Source organism: Solea solea, chromosome 20, assembly GCF_958295425.1.
Source record: "Solea solea chromosome 20, fSolSol10.1, whole genome shotgun sequence".
Lineage (NCBI taxonomy): Eukaryota > Metazoa > Chordata > Actinopteri > Pleuronectiformes > Soleidae > Solea > Solea solea.
The window spans coordinates 9155459-9176156 of NC_081153.1; the positions used below are offsets into that span (position 1 = coordinate 9155459).

The following is a 20698-nucleotide window of genomic DNA, read 5'->3' on the forward strand; positions in this document are numbered from 1 at the left end:
CCACTTTGTTTCCCCAGTCAGGCAGCGATAAGGCTGACAAGCTCTAATCCACATTTAAGTTCCTCTTAAACCCGTCATGACCAGACTCAGTATAAAGCGGATGTAATTCCAACAAACATAAATATATATGACATTTCTGATTTATGGTTCAACGTGATGATGGCGGGACAGAGTCTGGTTTGTTCAAACCCCCTTAGGTTTTTTGAGAACTGAAAACCTGAATATAAGGTTCAAATAATTGTGACTGCATGTAATTCACTATGTGATCATTAGGCTGTTGGTTATGAATACAAGTTGTAAAAACTAAGTCTGCCGTGTTAATCTTGACATCTTTTATTCTTTCAATGATATACACTGACGTCCAATCAGCGGAGTGTCGTGGGTGGAGGCGATCTAGCTCCACCCTGACCCTGACCGTACCATTTTACTCTGGTACCCCAAGGGAAGGAGAATGAAACCAAAGAATGAAATGGTTTGGGCTGGTTACTTTGGAACTATTCCTAATGGAAACACAAAGACAATATGTATCGTACTGTACCAAAACAAACTGTTCCACTCAATGGAAACTCCGCTTATGTCCAGAGTGAACCCAGTCTTATATGTCAGCTGCGAATGGTTCCAGACCCAGAGTCCATGTCCACCATATGATGTCACCACTGCATTTGTGATTAACTACAGATTCCCTCATCCAACACAATTTTGCTGAAGAGCATCATTTTCAAAGATCCAGTCCTGCTCAATGTGTATTTTAATGGGTTTATACGAGGACAGATGGAGCACAAGTACAGGCAATATTTTGTCCAAACTTTTCCTCATTAGTGAGCCACTTTATCTTGGATTGTGCTCGTGAATATAAAAGCCTCACACATTATTCTGAAAGAAAAAAAACGGACGTAAAAAAAAAAATGGGGAGATGGAAAATCATTTCTAATGCATTTGATCACTTAACACGTTTAGAAAGGTGAAATATTTGAATGAAGGAGAAAAGAGGGTCGCGTACATGTATTATAGTTACTTTTTATATGGAGAGCCATTTTTTAATGAACTTTGTGTAACGTGTGTACAGGGTGCAAATAAATGCATTTTGAGTTAAAGTTGAAGAAAGTTTCGGTATCAGTTTCTCCGAGTTACACGTCTGAATAATCTACCTATTAGCAAATCAGTAGTGGGTGAAAATGGGACTTGGCCACATCATCTTCTGCTTGTGATTCACCGCCACCGTCTCTCTGGATCTGTGGGGATCTGGTCAAATGTTCTCCTAAAATGTTAACGTGTCTTTGACAAGCATCTGTCCACCATCGTCACTTTGATCATGAAAACAGCCAGTGAAGAGACGGGTTCTGTCATATTGTTAGTGTTGTCTAGTATAATATACTGTGCGTCTATGGAGGTGAGCAGCATAGTATCCCACCAGAGGGCGTTACGGGAGCTCCATTGCGAGCCAAATTTGTGCATAATGTAATGTTTCTGACTACTTTACTTCCATTCGTGTCCGGGAGGAGGACACCAGACCCCATCTCGCAATGTGATTGGTTTTTAACAATGTTACAAAGGTCACATTTAATCTGAATAGTGAATGGTGCAGCTGTGTCATCTCCGTCTGAGGAAGTGGTTGATTAAGTTGGATGCCCTTTGTTGTCTGTGTAGATTCTCATTTGTACGGCTCATAGTTTTCCACATGTCACTGAATGAACAGCAGATATGTTTTTTAAAATCTGCACTTTTCATCAGCGACGCAAATAATTTAGATGTGATGCCCTAATTTGGTCTATGGTAAAGTTCCCTAAGTGTATTAACAGGTGGACACAGTATAGATCACTAAGAGTGTGCAGCAGGTTTAAGGCTGTTTATTATTTTTGTAACATGTCTACTGCTAGAGCTTTAAAAATATTTAGTCATTGTTAACTGCCACTATTTTCTTTCTCCTCGATTAACAGAGGTTTTTTTCTGTTTTCAGTTGCAGTGCTGTGACACAATCAGAGCGTCAAATACAGCCTCTGAAGGAGGCAACCCCTGAATTGAGACACAGCTAGAGTCTAATTTATTTAGTTTGTCACTACAGTTTACAAAAATCAACCATGTCCAGTTGTCAGAGCACATATGTCGTCTGTCGCCTCTGAAGGATACACAGCCTCCACTGACCACATCCTTTTCAGAGGATCCAGCCCTGAATTGGGACATAGCTATGTAGTTTTAGTTACACAGGAGTAACATGCGGCCTACATCGCTGTGAATTTATCATCACACCCACATGCGTGTGTGTGTGTGTCCTGAGGAGACAGTGGCTATGGTTGGTTAGTCACACTTAGCATGATTAAGAGCAGCTTTCAGACTTTTCCACTCCCTGTGCCTCAGTGAGGAGATAATAACACCCAGAGGAACCGGCAGAGTTTGAGCCTGTACAGTGTGCAGGTATCCGTTTGTGGATATGAGTTCACTAAAAAAAAAACCCAAACAAACATGTTCCTCTTCATCTTATAAAGAGTCACAACACAGTTCCAGTTCCTTTACTGAAAAAAACACATCACTATTTGATCCTGTTCCCAAGCAGCAGTTAGTTTATTTACTAAGAAATGTAATATTTAGTGGATTATATTACTTTGTTAAAAATACTGCCAGGGTCTTGCTGCAGTTTGGGAAATGTCAGAGATAAATCTGTTTAAGTGGAATTGCAGCAGTAGACACGGATGTTTTTTTGTGGGACAACAAATCCACTTTTTTCGTGTCTGACGTTTCACTATAATAAGAAATATTTCACCTAATTGACACAACCTGTTTCCTTCTTGGACATTTTGAAAACTTCCAGGACAAGGGGACGGATTCCTGTATCTGAGCAACTAAAGACATATACTACTTCCTCTGGCTTCTCCCTTTAGAGGTTGCCACAGCAGATCGTCTGCCTCCATCCTCCTCTCCCTTGTGTCCTCTTCTGTTACACCAACTGTCCTTGTGTCCTCCTTCACTTCATCCATGAACCTTCCCTGTGGTCTTCCCTCTTTTCCTCCTGCCCAGCAGCTCCATCTTCAACATCCTTTGTCAAATTACAAATCACCGTCCCTCCTCTGCACGTGACTGAACCATCTCAACCTTCAACCTCTCTTTCTTTATCTCCAAACTGTTCAACCTGAGCTGTCCCTGGAATATGTCCATTTATAATCCTGTCCATCCTGGTCACTCCCAACGGAAACCTCAATATCTTCTCCATCCAGCTCTGCCTGCTGTTTTTTGGACAGTGTCACTGTAGACCCTCCCTTTCACTTTTCCTGCTATCCACACACAGCAATTATGCTGGCCACACCTTTAAGTACTGAATTCAGGTGTTTCGATCAGGATTTGGTCTCTAGACCCCTTATCTCCAATGAAGGACAATCTTCAGCATACCAAGACATTTTGGACAATGATTCCAACTTTGTAGCAACAGATTGAATAAGGTCCCTTTTGATTCCAACATGACTGTGTCCCAGTGCTCAAAGCAAGGCCTCTAAAGACATAGTTTGACTTTGACTTTGCTGTGGAAGAACTTGACTGGTCCACTCCACACTGAGCCCTGACCTCAACCCCATCGAGCACCTTTGGGATGAACTGGACCTTCTCATCCATCATAAGTGCCTGACCTCATCGATGCTCTACAGAATGAATGGACACAAAGTCACAGAGAACTGTTTATGTCGTTAAATACGTCATTGGTCAGGCGTCCATACAGTGTATGTTTTAAGTTGGCTTCTATTGTTATTATGCTAAAAACATCTTGTTGAACCCTGATATTTTCAGCAGAGTGGGGAACACGTGTGTGTGCATGAACTTTTACATGTGTGCGCGTCTTTGTCTGTGACTGTGGGTGCATGTGAATTAATAAAGCATGTTGTACTGAAGTATCTCTGGAACAATTGATACTCGCAGTGGGTCCCTGAGACTCCCAGCTGGAGCAGCTCCCTGCTCGACATGAAACAGCCAGGACCCCCACATCTACAACACAGAGACGTTCCCTTCATGTAGCATAATGAATAATGCACAGCGAGGAGGAAGAAAATAAAAAGAGAGGAAAGGAGAAACTCTTCATGGCTGCCGCATGAATAATGAAGGCGATGTGTTTGTGCAGTTTGTCTGATGAGGTGCGAGCCTGACACATACCTTGTCCCTTAAGGATGCAGAGGCTGCTCTTTGTGATTTCCATTTGTCACCTGAATATTACACAGAGATTATTTTGTCATTGATCGTCGTGTGTGACAGATGTAGAATCAATTGTTGTCATGCTGTTGTCAAGTCGCTCCAGCCTCTGATGGATCACACTGTCGATACCCCGCATTGCCATTCGGGTCTATTGACCTTTCTGTGAGGCATGTTAGCATCGGTTGGCCCGGTCATTATGGCTGAGATCCAGATGCCAGAGGTCGACATCAGCGGAGCGTCCATCTATCAGAGGGAGCCGAGAGCTGCTGAAGCGATCGGGAGAATTCTAGACGCTTCCCATGCTGTGAAACTATTCTACCTGTCCTGTTCCACATTTGCCTCTGGTTGGTTTTTAAGTTTTGTAATCCAGCTCAAAAGCAAAAACACACCAGTTAGCTTTTAACAGTTCCACACGTCAGCTGTTCAATCCACTAAAGAAGAGTAATACAATCTTTCCTTGACATGGTACTTAACTGAAACACATGAATCTACACGACTGCTTGACATTTAAGACCTGGTTTTGTGGTTGAAACTGTTGGTCAGGTTAGGTTAAGCTGAAGGTGAAGGTCAATAAATACAGTACTTAGTTGTGTATTAACAGGGTTCATACATTTATGTTGCTTTGTATCTTTTGTGTGTCTTTGTGATTTCTTTGTGTTGTATGGCAGTTTCAATCTATATTGTTGCATCACTGCCTTGTCTTTATCTTTCCTTCTTCTTATCCTAGTTTTAATGTCATTTTCCATTGTTGTGTATTTGTGCCTCTTTTATGTCCATGTGTGTTTCTTTGTCTCTGTTGTTGATTTGAGTCTCTTTGATGATTTGATTCTCTTTATTGATGATTTGAGTCTCTTTATTGATGATTTGATTCTCTTTATTGATGGTTTGAGTCTCTTTATTGATGATTTGAGTCTCTTTGTTGATGATTTGAGTCTCTTATTGATGATTTGATTCTCTTTGTTGATTATTTTAGTCTCTTTGATGATTTTAGTCTTTTTATTGATGATTTGAGTCTCTTTGATGATTTTAGTCTTTTTATTGATGATTTGAGTCTCTATGTAGATGATTTGAGTCTCTATGTAGATGATTTGAGTCTCTTTGTGGATGATTTGAGTCTCTATGTAGATGATTTGAGTCTCTTTGTGGATGATTTGAGTCTCTATGTAGACGATTTGAGTCTCTTTGTGGATGATTTGAGTCTCTTTGTGGATGATTTGAGTCTCTATGTAGATGATTTGAGTCTCTAAGTGGATGATTTGAGTCTCTAAGGGGATGATTTGAGTCAGAACATCAAACATCCTCAGCTGCTGTTGATTTGCTATTTAGAAATCATTGAGCGAAGCATATAATAAACATCGGATGGGCCAATTAAAAAAGGAATAACATGAAGAGAATATACAGAACATGATCATGAACTGTTGACATCTCTCTGTCTGAAGACGCAGCTATAAATACTGCTTGTTGACATGTAATTAGAAGTTATATAATGGGATCAGAAGTCTCACATCACTCATATACTGTACAGAGGTCTGTCATTAGGATCCTGCGTGACAAAAAAGACTGAAGTTCAAAAAGTGAATTGAGCAGAGCTCAATGTGCTGCAGTACATGTGCATGGACTCATCAAACTGCAATTTCTACATGCGCCAACTTGTTGTTTTTTTAATATCTCCTATTTTTATTCCGCTCATGCTCAGCAGCTGTGGCTGTTGTCAGCTTTTTATCCACCATGGCAGCAGGAGCTACATTTCTAAATTAAGCCTCATGAATTATTCTTTCCACTGCCACTTGTTTCTCGCTACAGTGGAAGGAGAAAGTTTTCTATAAGGAGATTGTTTAGAAGTCACAACATCTCAGGTGCTTCAGCAGAAGACACAGTAGCTGCTGTGTGAAACATGTCAGAGATTATGAGGCGGACCAAACATCTCATCCAATCTAAGCTTCCATAAAAATGTCACAAGTTATCAAAGCAATCGGTACAAGACGATGTATATTTATTTGTATGCGTTTCCATCCAATGCTGTTAAGTGAATTGAGGCAGTTAGTTTGTGGCTTTTTGTTGCTGCTTCCATTTATTTGTTAAAATAATATTTGCTTCTTGTTCTCTGAGGAGATACGTCATGATTTCCTCATCAGTCTACACATTTCCGCACCTTTTCCAAGAATCATGCTTGGTCGAATAATACGTGACATTTACCGTCAAAGATATTCAGATAACCTGTTAGATGGTAACGGAGGCGGAGCTAACTTTATAATTTTTTTGTTTACCGACGATTATGCAGAACCAGAAATTCCTCCACGCGCTGCTTTTCAGATGCTTTGGTGTCATGATTTTCCACTTTAGCAAAAAACCGCATAACATAATGGATGCAGGCCAAGCTGTGCTCTTAGCACCCTCTACTGGACAAGTCAGTAATTATCTCAAACAGTCTGGTACACTTCTAGGCTGTATATTTTAAAGCAGATCTAAGCAGGATTTGAACCCTAATTTAACCGCTTCAGAGTCGTTGTGATGGTGAAATGTCTTGTTGCTGTGGGGAGATTGGGGGCTCTCTCCACTGCCCCCTACTGTCTGTTAGCGGATAAATCAGTCTCGCAGGGTCAGAGTGCATCTTAAGTTAAGTTAAGGACATTTCATCTCTGAAACATCTCAGCTGAACTCAAGCAAGATCATTTTCCTACTGAAGATGATGATGACCTGGATGACTGAGAATAGAGTCCTCAACGGGCCTGAAAATTTAAACCCAACTCGACCGCGGCCCGCGAAATAACCCCCCGTCTGATTCTGTCTCTCTGAATACATTTTCCCAATGATCAAAGCGTGGTGTTTTCTTTGCAGCGGGAGAGGGTGCTGCTGCTGCTGCTGCTGCTGCTGTTGACACAGTACCCGTCTCCTGGCTCGTGTCATCTGGGTCCTCCGGTACTACATACTGTTGTACATTTGTCCTTTGGTCAGCGGGCAGCATCCACAACTGGTTGAATTACGTCCACAGGAAAGTTGCGGCTTTGTGGAGGTCGGTGATGGACTTATTTTTTCCCCCAACCGGTGCACATGCCGTTGATGCACGGCTGCCAGCTGTGCAGTATCGTTGGCATTTTGCTGGCAGTGATGTCTGAGTCGCTCTGCCCATAGCAGCACAAGATGCAGTTCACACTGAGCATCATAAAAGGGCTCCAAAATTGACACTAACATGCCCAAAGTGTCGGGGGTTACGCACACAGCGGCGTCAGATCTGCCCCTCTCCATCAAGCAGGCAGCCAGAATTACTCTTCTCCACACATGAACAGATGATTCACAACAAACAACAAGAAATTTGTTTTTTGAGCGGAAAAAAGGAAGCCAGAGGCCTGAACCGACCCGCCCTCATTTGCAAATGTTTGCCGCAGGTCCGGTTGGGTTTGTCGGGCCGGGCTGGCCCATTGAGAACTCTAGTTGAGAAGCTTCACAGTCATGTATTATAGGGTTTATGCACTGTACTTGTTTTGCTTTGGGTCTTTCTGTAGTTGTTGTGTCTCTTTCGAGCATTACATTCAAAGCATTAGCAGGACTTTGATAATTTCCCCGACTTGCAGTTAATTGCTATATTTTTCTTGCCAAGTATAAGTAAATAATTTGTTATACCAAAGAAATAATACTTAATACTGACAAACAATCAGGAACATAATTATGCTGCATCTTAGGTGGCTCATATGCGCAAAAAGGCACTCTTTCTGCACTGATTAAGAAATAATTGTATTCCACTAGTCCGCTGTGCTTTCAGGCCAATTGTTAGCAGCAAAGCATTTCCATGACGACAAGTATGCACTTTCAGATGCACATTAAATGCTTAGCTCTTTCTGAGTGCTTCATGTCTTCCCTTAACTGGTGCTTTTTCTCAGAAAGCGGATGTTTACTTCCCTTCAACAACAGATGACATGAGGCCAATTTAGGTCAAAAATTATAGTGACACAAACCTCAGTTTCCTGTCCGCTTACACGGGTCCAGTGTCATCGTGAGCTGCCTTTAGAGGCCAGTTTCCGGGCTCCTGCGAATGTCGCTGCCAAATGAGGCCGACCTTTGCCCCACAACGAACGCTATAACAGGTGTAACATTTGCCAAGCAACAGCAACCTCATTATACTACGACAAAGACTGCAGACCCTGAATCGAGACACCACCAGTGATGTCGTCTTTTGATCAACTTCCTGTCTATCGCTGTTAGCTGTTAGCTATTAGCATCCACGTCCCCCCTCCCTTTGTCTCCTTTCAAATTTGTTCTTGTTGAGACAGGATGGGATTGTCTCACAGACTGCTGTGCAGTGTTCTAGTGCCTGATAAGCCTTTAGACTCATGGATTATTCAAACCATGCTTTCCTTATCCCATTTTGATTGGTAGAAAAGAAAAAGTTTCTCGATCTGCGTTTGATCAAGCGCTGGGAATAATGAGAGAAGAAGAAGAAGACGCTAAATGTGTGTGACTGTGTCAGTGTGTGTGTGTGTTTGCTCTGTCCTCACTAATGAAACTGCTCCACTAACATGTGTATGACAGCAGTCGGGAATCCCAGGAGTGATCAGGCCAAACACACAGCAGCTCGCCCCCTGCTGGACACTACAGGATCTCTTTTCTCCCACTCCTCTAACCTGGTATTGAGACTCCAGACAACATTCCACTGATAACTAAGGATAAATGCAGTGAGAATAATATTCATATTACCAACTGTTCTTCTTTAAAGGACAATAAAGTAACTGCAGCGTTAGAGTATGTAGAACACTTTTTGTTTTTTAATTAAACATAAGCCTTGTAGTGGGTAGACATTAGGAGTGTAAAAAAAAAAATTGCTTCAGTTCAATATTCAGGACATTGAGCTGTGATTTCAAAACGTAGTATTTTAATGCCTACTGCAATGATGTGTAACATTTAGTATGACCCATATTCTGAAAAAGATCTGAATTATTCTATTAATATTTAAAGCAAGTTCTGTTTGTTTTGTTTTTTTTTAGCTTCATAAATGTGAATATTTTCTGTTTTCTTTGCTTCATATAACAAATAAATAATCAGAAGTGAATCATTTCCATTTGTGGTCAAAACAAGACATTTGACATCATCCTCATTTCGAGGGTTGGGAAACACACTTTGACCTTTTCCAACACTTTCAGACACTTTATGGACCAAATCAATCGAGATGAATCGAGAAAATAAACAGCAGATTAATCGATCGTGAAAACAATCCTTAGTTGCAGCTCTACTATTAACGCAGTCGAGCAGATCTCCTCCCATTCCAGTTTCATTCAGTTTATACTGTGAGCGTTTAGATTCTGTATCAGGAAATCCAGACAGTGAGCAGATGTTTAAACCTCGTCCCTGTCCATCAGTCTGTCCTTACCTCTCCTCTGCACTCATGCAGCACAGAGATAAGACACTATCTGGTAGTCGTTAATTACCAAGTGTGGTCACACATCACTTAAATGGCCTCTTCAGAGCATTACAGGCAACATTAGACAGTCTACTTAACAGTTTAGAACTCAGCATTCAGCAGAGGGGGATGATCAGACTCCAGCGCTGAACTCACGTTCTACAGGAAACATCTCTGACAAGACCTGAAACCTGGGGAATGGTTCGTTTCTGTCGGTGAATCTACACTGTGCTGAAAATGGAAGGACTGTCCTTATGTATCAACACAGAATATGTTTTTTTTATATATGCAAAAACTACTCGGCTTATATTAATACTCAGGAATTTTCACTTTGTTAAAAATTATGACAATCGGAGTGTATTTAACATTTTAGAGCATAATGTTAAATCTTCCTCGAAGGTTCTTTACACTCAGTCGCCAAATAGATGGTGGGCATCAGGGATCAAACCAAAATATAGGCCCTGCTGGATTAAGACTATAATCTTAGATGTTTGCCATGATCAGTTGGATGATGATTCCTTTACTTCAGCTCAGAATCACCAGACATTTCGGCCATAATCATTACAGTGGACTGTGGTTCTGGAAGCACAGAGACTAACCTGGTCTGACCTCAAAATATTGGAAATGCATAAGTGCACATGGAGATCTTGTTTGTGTTCTGCATCATAAAGAAATAGTTGTAACTCTGTTACACAGCCACTAATACGCAGAGACATTTTTGGGACATTTTCTTCCATGAGACTACATCGAGTTCTGTGTGACCGCTACCACACCCAAAAGAGAGAAACATGAGAAAATCCCCAAACTTCAAGTCCTGGATCACATTCAATGGAACATTTAATTTTGCTGTCGGAAACAAAAGAACAAGCCCGGACAGGTAGAAATCAAGGCCTTCGATCAATCGACAACGGACCACACCAGTCTTTCAGCATCATTTAGCACGACCAACGCAATTACTGTCAAGTTTACTTTGTTCATTTCCCTTCTGTCTCTAACACAACACCACCAGATGACCAGGAAACTCCACCAGCGCGACATCTGTCCACTGCACATTCACTGGGCTCACAACTTCCTTAGAAACAGACCACAAACTGTACAAGAAACATCATCAACCATTATCCCCAGCACCGGAGTCCCTCAAGGCTGTGTCCTTGGCCCCTTCCTTTACACCCTCCATCAGCCCTTCATCACCACATACTATTACTTAATCACTCCAGCTACTCCACCCACAGCAGGACAGGTCACCACCTTTAAATATGTCTGACTTGTTATTGCTTCGCTCAGTCCACCACTGTTCTCCAAATTTCAAATAAGTAGTGCAGTGCCTGTTCAATATGGCCCTGTTTTTTGTGTATTTTTGTGTTTCCGGGGTTTGTTTGTTTGTTTAATTTTTGGTGTATTTGATTTGTCACCGTTTCTATTACACAACAAAGGTTTGGTGCTGTGTGAGAGGAGCATACAGCACCTGTCGCATCTCACTGGTGCCCTGAGTAAGTCACCTGCCAAGGTTGAAGCTCGTCAAGCGAACTGTTGGACAGTAATGTGATTTAGAGACAGACAGAGAGATGGACAGATGCTCCTTGCCTTATAGATAGTCAAAGAAAGTAATGCAATAGTTTGGTGTTAAGATGTTTGGAGAGCACGAGTGATCATCTAACTAACCTCACGTCTTATGTCTGTGTTACAGAGTGAGTAGAAGAAGCTGCTGAGTCGACCGGGGTGAGGACAAACTCCACCACCATGCATCTCTGGAGTGCTGAGGTGGTTCCACACCTCCTGCAGACACACTAACTTCAGCCAGGCCGTCACCTGATGGCCTCCCAGCTTCTCTGCACATCCGCTCGCTCAGTGCTCAGTGCACCGTTTGCCCATCGCTGTGATGAAGACTGCCAGCCGCGCTCAGGCCCGCAGCAGTCCTCCACTGGTCCAGATGAGGCGCTACACACCCGGACTGTATCCTTTCCTATTCCCTTCAGTCATCAGCTCCCTGCCACAGCTGCCACGGCCGTCACATCAGAGACTGCAGATCCAGCAGCCGTCCAGCAGTGGCAGTACACCTTCACCTGTTGGTGAGTACTGCTTGCGGTTTTATTCTTTCATGGATTTGTGGACAACGGTATTTTTCAGTCTGGACCGAACCAAGCCCAAAACTATACTGACCAAACCCGACTAGCGTTATGTATTTTTATGTCAGAGCCAATCACAGTCTATACATACACACTCACACAGATACACACAAGTCGCACAACTTGAGTTATCACCAGCTCTGATGAGTATATGATAAAATTTCAGCATCGCGTCAGCGACTGAACCCGACCTGAGCCTGAGGATCACTTCTCAATTTCTCGAGTGTCTCTACTGTAGTGTGGACACATGAAATCAGATTTCCTGTCCATTTCAGTATGTGGTCCTTCATACAGTCTATATATTATATATATATAACATGAGTGAAATTGGTCATATCAGCAGAGGAGAGTGTGGTCCTCTAGAGCAGAATGTCGCTCGTAAAGTCGCTGCCACGGCCTGTGTTTGTAAAATCTGATCAAAACAGTTCCTCCCGTCTCGTGTGAATCTCCTGCTTCAGCACCGAGTGGTCTCACGAATATGATGTAACCTGATCTGTAATGAATCAGACTTGATTTTGATTTAATTTAAGTAGTGCATTTCTCCTGGATTATTTTCTCACTGTCAGTGGCTCACTGCTGTCGCAATACTTCGACACACTGTGGTCGGTGTTGCCTAAGCTTGAGCTGTGCTGCGCTGCGCACATTTACTCTCTCAGTGTTCCGCCCTCCTTTTCACCGTCTCTAAAACCTGCTCGTCAGACAGGTTCACCCGGGGGGAGTTGTTCTCTCCGTGAGGAGCTCGGCTGTGCAGCTCAGCTCAGTGTGCTGCCAAACTCTGAAGTGCAAGTAGACACATCGAGAGTCAGGGAAATTCAACAGTGGATCGGTGTGCTTTTCCTTTTTTTGGCAAAAAAATAAAATAAAAACCTGACTGTTGAATTAATCATTGATTTTTAGAATTAAAGTGTCTGAATTTCGGATGGAGATGAGTGAGGTTATTGTGCTGCGTGGTTGTGTCACTCTTGCATCAGTTTGAACAGTAATCAGATTATAGTCATGGAAAAATATTTGACATGCGCTGCATTGAGATTTCAAATATTTCACATTTCACACACAGTTTCTTCCAACGTGCTTCAAATCGTTCATGGTGTGAAACGATTATGAACTTGAATTCAATCAATTTCACACTGTTTTTTATCTGGAGTAAATCAGTGTATGTAGTTAGTTTGTTGATCCAGGAGCAAAATCGTCACAGTTTAGTGTTAAGTATTGAAATGCTATATCGGTGTATCTACTGCCCTCTCTGGTCAAACACCAGCTACTGCACTCAAAGTTTGTCATTGGCTTTTTTTAGTCCACTCACTAGTTCAAGCTTTGATCACCGTCTTTTCTAATCACCGCGAGGCCCGTTGTCCCAAACTCCTCCCCTTTCTATAAACGTCGGAGGCTTTGCTTCGTCAACCCCTCCCTCAGATCTCCGCCCACGTCTTAGTAGTTGGGTGGAGTTAGCCTCAGTTAGCCTACGATCAGCAATCGCATTAATGGATGAAAATCGAACCGGATTGAAATTCTGGTCACATGTGATTTATTCGTACACTTTGAGCTGGAGGTTTATACGGCGATTGAAAAAAATTATAGCTTTCTTGTGTTCATCAGACATGAACTAAGGCTTTGAGTCTTTGCTAAATACAAACATTGGTTCAGTGCACAGGTTTATGAAAAGCAGAGTCAGCAGTTACAGTACGGAACATCGGAAAATCCATCCATCCATGTTCTACCGCTTTATCCTCCACATGAGGGTCGCGGGGGTGCTGTGCCAATCCCAGCGGACGTAGGCCAGTAGGCGGGGTTCACTGCGGACAGGCCGTCACAGGGACACACATAGAGACAAACAACCATCCACTCTCACACCTACAGTCAATTTAGAGCGTCCAGTTCACCTCATCCCCAAATCTGCATGTTTTTGGACTGTGTGAGGAAACCAGAGAACAAATGATATAAATGATCAGTGAGTGACTCCTCGGACGTCAAAGTGGCACATGGTTGCTTTTACACATCGCTGCACGCCGCTAATACAACAAAGGTAACGGCCACATTGTGCAGCTGAGATAAGATGAAGATAGTGTCAGCACGTGAATGTGATCTGGTCTCACAGACTGACGCAAGGAACAAAAAAGACAAGAAGAAGAAAAACAGAACAGGACAGACGCTCTCTTCTCCTTCATCAAACAGTCTGTATCATTTACAACTTTACAGACAAAAGAATGAACCAGCGTCTGCCTGATAGAAATATGTCTGAACTTACAGGACATGGAGATAAAGAAAAGAGACGCAACAGCCGGTGCAGGTGAGCACGATTTGTGATATTCCCTCAAATGTTGGCGCCCCCTGGGGACTAACTCAAACACGGGCTGTTGTCGGGTCAACGGTCCGGTTCGCCCGCTTCTTGCCTCCACTGGGGGATTTACAAAGAAAAATAAAGTCTCACAACAAACATCACACACCTCCTGGGAACTGCACTGAAGTGTGTGTGTGTGTTTGTGTGATGCAAAAGAGTGAGAAAGAAAACATATTACAATATTCATGAGAAGATATAAAAATCAAGCTTCTGAATTCTAAATTGACTCTGTCCATAATTCTTCTAAACACAACCAAAGATTGAAGGTTTGAAGATGATGTCAGTCTGTGTTGGTCGGACACTGAAACTGATAAACCTCTTAAAATCAGGAATAAACCCTTAAAATGTCCCCTTAATTCCTGTAAAATACACAGCTAAGGTCCTGTAAGGTACACAGCTAAGGTCCTGTAAGGTACACAGCTAAGGTCCTGTAAGGTACACAGCTAAGGTCCTGTAAGGTACAGCTAAGGTCCTGTAAGGTACACAGCTAAGGTCCTGTAAGGTACACAGCTAAGGTCCTGTAAGGTACAGCTAAGGTACAGCTAAGGTCCTGTAAGATACAGCTAAGGTCCTGTAAGGTACAGCTAAGGTCCTGTAAGGTACACAGCTAAGGTCCTGTAAGGTACACAGCTAAGGTCCTGTAAGGTACAGCTAAGGTACAGCTAAGGTCCTGTAAGATACAGCTAAGGTCCTGTAAGATACACAGCTAAGGTACTATAAGTCAGAGCAGTTTAACGCCACTGTGAGTAAAATCAGAAATACTGTTCTACTCTATTAATTTAATGTAACTATACCAGTGTGTGAAGTATATGTGAGGAAGGGGAGGATGATGAGGGAATAAATCTGCCTCCTGTGAAAAGGCCGTAGCTGGCTTTGCTCGGTGTGTTTACGTCACTGTACCTTAATGTTTTACTGAGAGAGAGATCAATGTTTTCTCTTGGTACAAAACCCGGACACTTACATACAGAGACGTCATTACAAGGACAAGGAGAAAACATGGACAGCGGACTTGCTTGAATGAAGTTAAAACTGAACTCAAGCGAAGCTGGTCAACAGATCCCGTCACTCACAGGCTTCCATCCTCTCTCCATCTGTCCATGTTCTCCTCCCATCTGGCCCAGAGCGAGACTACGTGTACTTCCAGGCCGTCAACGTCTCACCTGATAACAAGCTCAGCGCGCTATCAAAGCCTTCATCTGACAGGTTCCTCGGCTCCTCAGCTGATACAGAGATGCTTACAGAAACATTTCTGCCTCATGTCTGCCCCAGGAAACCTCTCTCTCCGTCTCTCCATGTCTCTCTATCACTCCCTCTTCCTCTCTCTCTCTCTCTCTCTCTCTCTCATCAGACATGGAGCAGGGAGTTTCCTGTCAGCCTTGATAAGCAGTAAGTTTTGTGTGGTGAGGGCTAAAGCTGTGAGTGTGAGACGTTCGCATATAAATTCAAGTCCGGCGTTCAAAGCCATCAGTGAAACTCTGTGTATTTTGTAGAATGTTGATGTTTTAAGCTCCAGTGTGTAACATTTCTGTGGATTTGTTGGGAGGAAATTGGACACATGTACTAACCGCACGTACGTTTATATAAGTGTATAATCAAATAAAACATTTTATACACCTTTTATTTGTACCTCAGTCAAGGCCAAACAGAGCCACAGCGTGCCACACACTGTAATGTGTAGTTTACTTCAGGTACAGCTAATGTTAATGTTATTGTTATTTATATTCCACTATACACATATTGCAGTTTCCATAGTGAAATCCAGATAAAAGCCTGGTGATGAGGATTACTGTGGTGATCATCTGTGGCATCAGTGCATGTTCGACGCACATTTTCGAGCTGAACTCGGTAACTGCTCGACGCAGACGATCGATTAATCCCGCCGGTATCTGTCGTCTTTTTAATCAATGGCATCAGACGATTATCACTTATGAATCGAGCGGTTTTTACACATTAAACCCTGGAATATTTATTTAATACTTAGTTTATATATTTTAATGTCTACAGATGCATCAGCCGTAATCTGGTATCACCATAATCTGACTTTACAACTGTACTGTAAAGTGTTAGTGAATTGCTTACTGTTGTGTTTGTGTATGTTTTCGTTATTGTTGTGTAGATTGTGTGTTAGAACCCTGTGGAAAATGAGCTCTCAACGGGGTTTGTTCTAATAAATAGAATCTATTACAACAACTCGGAGCAGTTTAAGGATGAGCCGACTGAAGGTCACGTCTCCAGCTGCAGACAGTGAGATGCGTGAGCGGCGAGAGCGCCACTGTCTGACAGAATTCATAATGCAGCTGCAGAAGTCGGAAGCCTTCTCTAATTTGACGTCACTAATATAAAAACAGCGCCCGTGCAGCAGCAGTGAGTCAGACTCCAGAGACGCCACATGACATATATACAGTAGATCGTCCACACGTAGTTTCCCACTAATAGACTGACACAACATGTCTGCACAGCACCCAACATTAAGAGACTCAGCTGTCAGTTTGTTCCCAAACTCACACACACAAACACCTGCACCACATTTATCTCCTCCTCTTCCTTTTCTTCCTCTTTTGTCTGTCTCGCTCACTTCACGTCACCATCTGCCTGTCTGTCTGTCTGTCTGTCTGTGTTTCCCTGTTGTTTTAGAATCCATCACCAGGTATTTAGGTCACATGCGGCTTCAAGCTCTGGCAAAGTATGAATAATGCAGACTTCTCTCATTACACCACGCACTAACCCTCTGGATTGAAAATCAATGTGCACTCAAGTGGCTGGTAAATAAATGGAACTAAATCACCGGCCCCTCTGCACCGAGAGCGAGGACTGCACTGTAAATTATTTCCGGGACTTTTCAGGCTGTAACTGTGAAAATGTTGTGTATTGGACTATTTTAGGCACGGCTCTTACAGAAAAGTACTCTGAAGTCATTTTTTTTAAGTGTTATTAATGCAGTTAAATACATACTTCATACTATAGACACTAGAAAATGAATTGTAGTAACACGTTTTAAAGGTTCTGCTAAATCCCAGCTATATATTTTATTTCAAGCACACGTTCTGTAAACTTAGTAAAATGCATTTTTTTTTTTATGTAAGAAAATATTGCTATATCACAGTAATGCATGGTACTGCATGACGACGGTGATGTCACAATAAAATACAGTAAAAGAAAACTGTTAAATCACAGTAATATATAACATGCATAACCAATTTATGCTGATAGTAAAATACACTATTGAATAAAAAATAAATACACTAGAAATCTGTTGTAAATGCACTGAAAAATACAATATTTATCCAGTAAAATGCTGCTAAATCACAGTAATATCCTTTACAGTAAGTTTGAGTAAAATACAGTTTTTTTATAGAGGAAAATGCAGCCTTCTCGACTGTGAAGTACAGTATCTACAGTCATTTACAGTACACACAGTGAGTAGTGGCAGTTAAATACTGTAGAGTGTAACATGTACTATAATAACACATTCCCACTGGGCAAAAAGCTGCTTAAGCTCAGGTTTAGCTGGTTTTGACGAGTGGGAATGTGTTGCGTCATCATTCAGTCACAGGTGAAATGACTGTGCGATAAATGTGGGTTTGTATTAGGGTGACCGTTTCGTTTCCATAGCAGCAAACAGGAAGGACACATGACTACACTACAGTACGGGTATGATGACACAGTGATTCTGAGATGACATAGACATAGGTCTTGGAGCATTGGAAGTCACAATTTCAATATCTGATGACGATCACACCTAACATTTCAATATTTGCACTTTAACTATGTTCATTTCTTCATTTGAATTCATACATTTTTATTCATGTCGATGGATAATTACGCACTTTGTTGTGAAACTAAACCTTTTAATTATGACCTGGAGCCCGGCTGTAATAACCACATACAAGTGATGATGAAGACGATAAATGTTATTTGGTTATCTGGTTTCTATCTCGCCTCTATCTTTTCCTCCCCCCTCCTCTCCTTTCCGTTCTTCTTTTCACACATCTCTCCTTCACTAACCCCCTTTCCCTTTAACCCTCCTTGCTCTCCTCTCTCCTACCCCAGCGTGTCGAAGAAAGATATTCGTACACTGCGAGTCTGAATCCGTCAGAGACCTCTTGGTGCTGAACGGGAGGTGTTTTTCTCTCCACTGTTGCCAAGTGCACGCTCAGTGTGTTCCTGTTGGGTTTCTTTGTAATCATTTTAAGGTCTTGACCTTGTCATGTAAAGTGCCTTAAGATAATGTATGTATTTCTGCATGGAGTTCGTCAGAGTCGTGGTTTAAGGTTTGGTTGTGGAACTCTGGCTGCGATAGACGAGAGGAGAGTCTGAAAATGGAGTCATGTGACTGACTAAAAAAAGGGGCTGGGAAGTTGTTGTGGTTTTTTTTTTTAACCCCCACTATCTCCAACCTTACAGTGCACTCCCTCCTACGGTTCAACCACAGTTCACATTGCCAGGAGTCTCTGCACCCCCCCCCCCCCCACTTTCCCCGTGAAGCGCCCCGTGAATCCTCTGCATTATGCATATATGCAGCTGCACATTCCATACATTCACCCAAACACTGTTTACAACATGATCCACAGTTTTGTGCTTGGCTTGGGAAAGGAAAGGTTCCCCCAGCTGCTGCAGGCTGCACCGCAGTTACCCACTGCGATCACGCCACCATTTTTTCATTTTTTTTTCCCTTTCCTTTATGGTGAAGGGTTTATTTTATGGGAGAGACTCCCGACATCTGGCACACATCTGGAGCTGTTTAATGAGAGGCTCATGTCTGGCTCCACTCTCTACTCCGAGCCCACTGTCAAGCCCCCTTCGTTTTCTCGAGCCGCTGTGAGATTTCACTCCTCATCTTCTCGCTGGCGAGGAGCCAAATGATGTTGGCGCATGAATGAATGATAACAGTGTGCGAGGGGGGAAACATTTCAAAAAACGTAGCAATGCTAATTGGGAAAAGCTTCATTTTGGAAATGCATCTTGTGGTATTTACCCCCCAAAGCAATAAGCAGCCTGTGATGTGAGCTGTGTTGATTACAGAGCTTACTTGAGTTTATTGGTATGATTCCTGTGCCGTGCACCTGTGGGCAGACTGAAGGCTTTTCTGCTCCGTGTTTATGTCTCCGAGCCATGAGAACCTGCACGATAATAGGGAAGAGATTGTTACTGGGATTTAGTCCAAGCTCATTTTAGATTTCTGCAAAAAAAAAGAAGAAATATTCTTTGTCAGAAACATGAACAAAAACATGGAACATTTTAACCTACTTTCTTCAATATCAAAACAGAACACACAGTAAGTACCATCTCGAATGTTCCATGACAACAGAGCTCTTCTAACATTTTCAAGTGTCCATCAAGGCTAAAATAAAATTGGGAAGAAATAGGACAAACAAAATAAAGAAAGGAGAGAGGGCTTTTTTTCTGTTCCGACAGATTTTGAGTTACGTGTGTACAGCTCATAAAAAAACTGTTTTGTAACTGGTTCTTCTTTCACGTCCAACTGTGTCGGAGAATGTTTTTTTTAAAAACTGACATTCACTTAAAACTCAAATCTAATCACTTTCACAAATGGATATTATAATTTAGTAATAATAAATAATAAGCTCATTTTACTGCTTCATTATGATGATCTGTCTGATCATATGAATATTGTTAATGTCGCCTCATTAACACGCATTCTGATTGGTCAGATATGCATCTGCCAGAAACACTTAAATAAATGTGTTACTTTACACCTAGTGGTGACCTATAGAATAGATCTTTATTTTCATTAAAACACACACCATTGAATAGTGCAATGAAATGAGGTTTTCTGAGCTATTTTCATGATGTGCTTAGCAGTTATAAATAAAGGAAAGCAAATAAGATTTAAATAATTTAACGTTGAAATTAATTGCTGTGCAAATAGAAAGTGACAGTGCAGTATTCTGAGGCAGAGTTTACTGTACATCACAGCATAATAAATAAAAGTATATATTTGTCATATTTTCAGTTTCTGGTCGAAGGAAATGCAGATCCTTCTCGCAGCTCATTTCAGTAAATAATAGTCCATGGTTTTTTCTGTATTTATTTGAAGTTTCACTACTTTTATCGCGATGAAACTTGACGTGCCGAATATGATGCTATATTTTTGGTGCATTCTACCATTTTGAATGTACAAATCCAAAAGCACATCTTAACAAACAACCTCCCCTGCCTGTTGTCACAGTGTTCTCTCTATGGTCGGCATCCATAAATCAACAGAATGGCTCTTTTTGTTTGTCCATTAACCGGCACAACATGCGTCCACACAAAAAGCCCAACTATTCTTTCTATGTACTCGGACTGGGAGCCGGTCTCTCTAACAGCGGTGTTCCTATTCCCGCCTTGTAGCAGCCTGTCTAGCTGTCCCCGCTCTTATTTATTGTCCCTTGAAGATGAGACAATGAAAAAGCCGCTCTCAGAGCTGTGTTTGCGTCGAGAGGCCCGCAGCACAAAGCAGCATGAGACCGTCTCATTGTTCCACGGGGCAGCAGAGATGCGGCTCGCTTCAAAGATCACTTCTTTTTTTGGTGGTGGTGGTGGGTGGCAAGTGTGGGGGGGGGTGGTGTGGAAGAGGGGCTCGGCGGCCATGAGGGGTGGATTTCATCACAGGAAGGGATGTGGGGGAGGGGGGCAGGGAGAGCGGGGCTGAAGCTGGGGATCCTGGAG

General features: G+C 42.2%; 1 protein-coding gene across 1 annotated transcript in view; it reads left to right on the top strand.

Annotated features, from left to right (window-relative positions):
- The window catches only part of LOC131447638 (retinoic acid receptor beta-like), a 132835-nt gene that overhangs the window by 34345 nt on the left and 77792 nt on the right, over positions 1-20698 (top strand). The window contains exon 2 of the mRNA XM_058619538.1: positions 11250-11631. Within this exon, the coding sequence (XP_058475521.1) occupies positions 11442-11631 (190 nt within the window). The 5' untranslated portion in view covers positions 11250-11441. The remainder of the gene's footprint in view (positions 1-11249; positions 11632-20698) is intronic.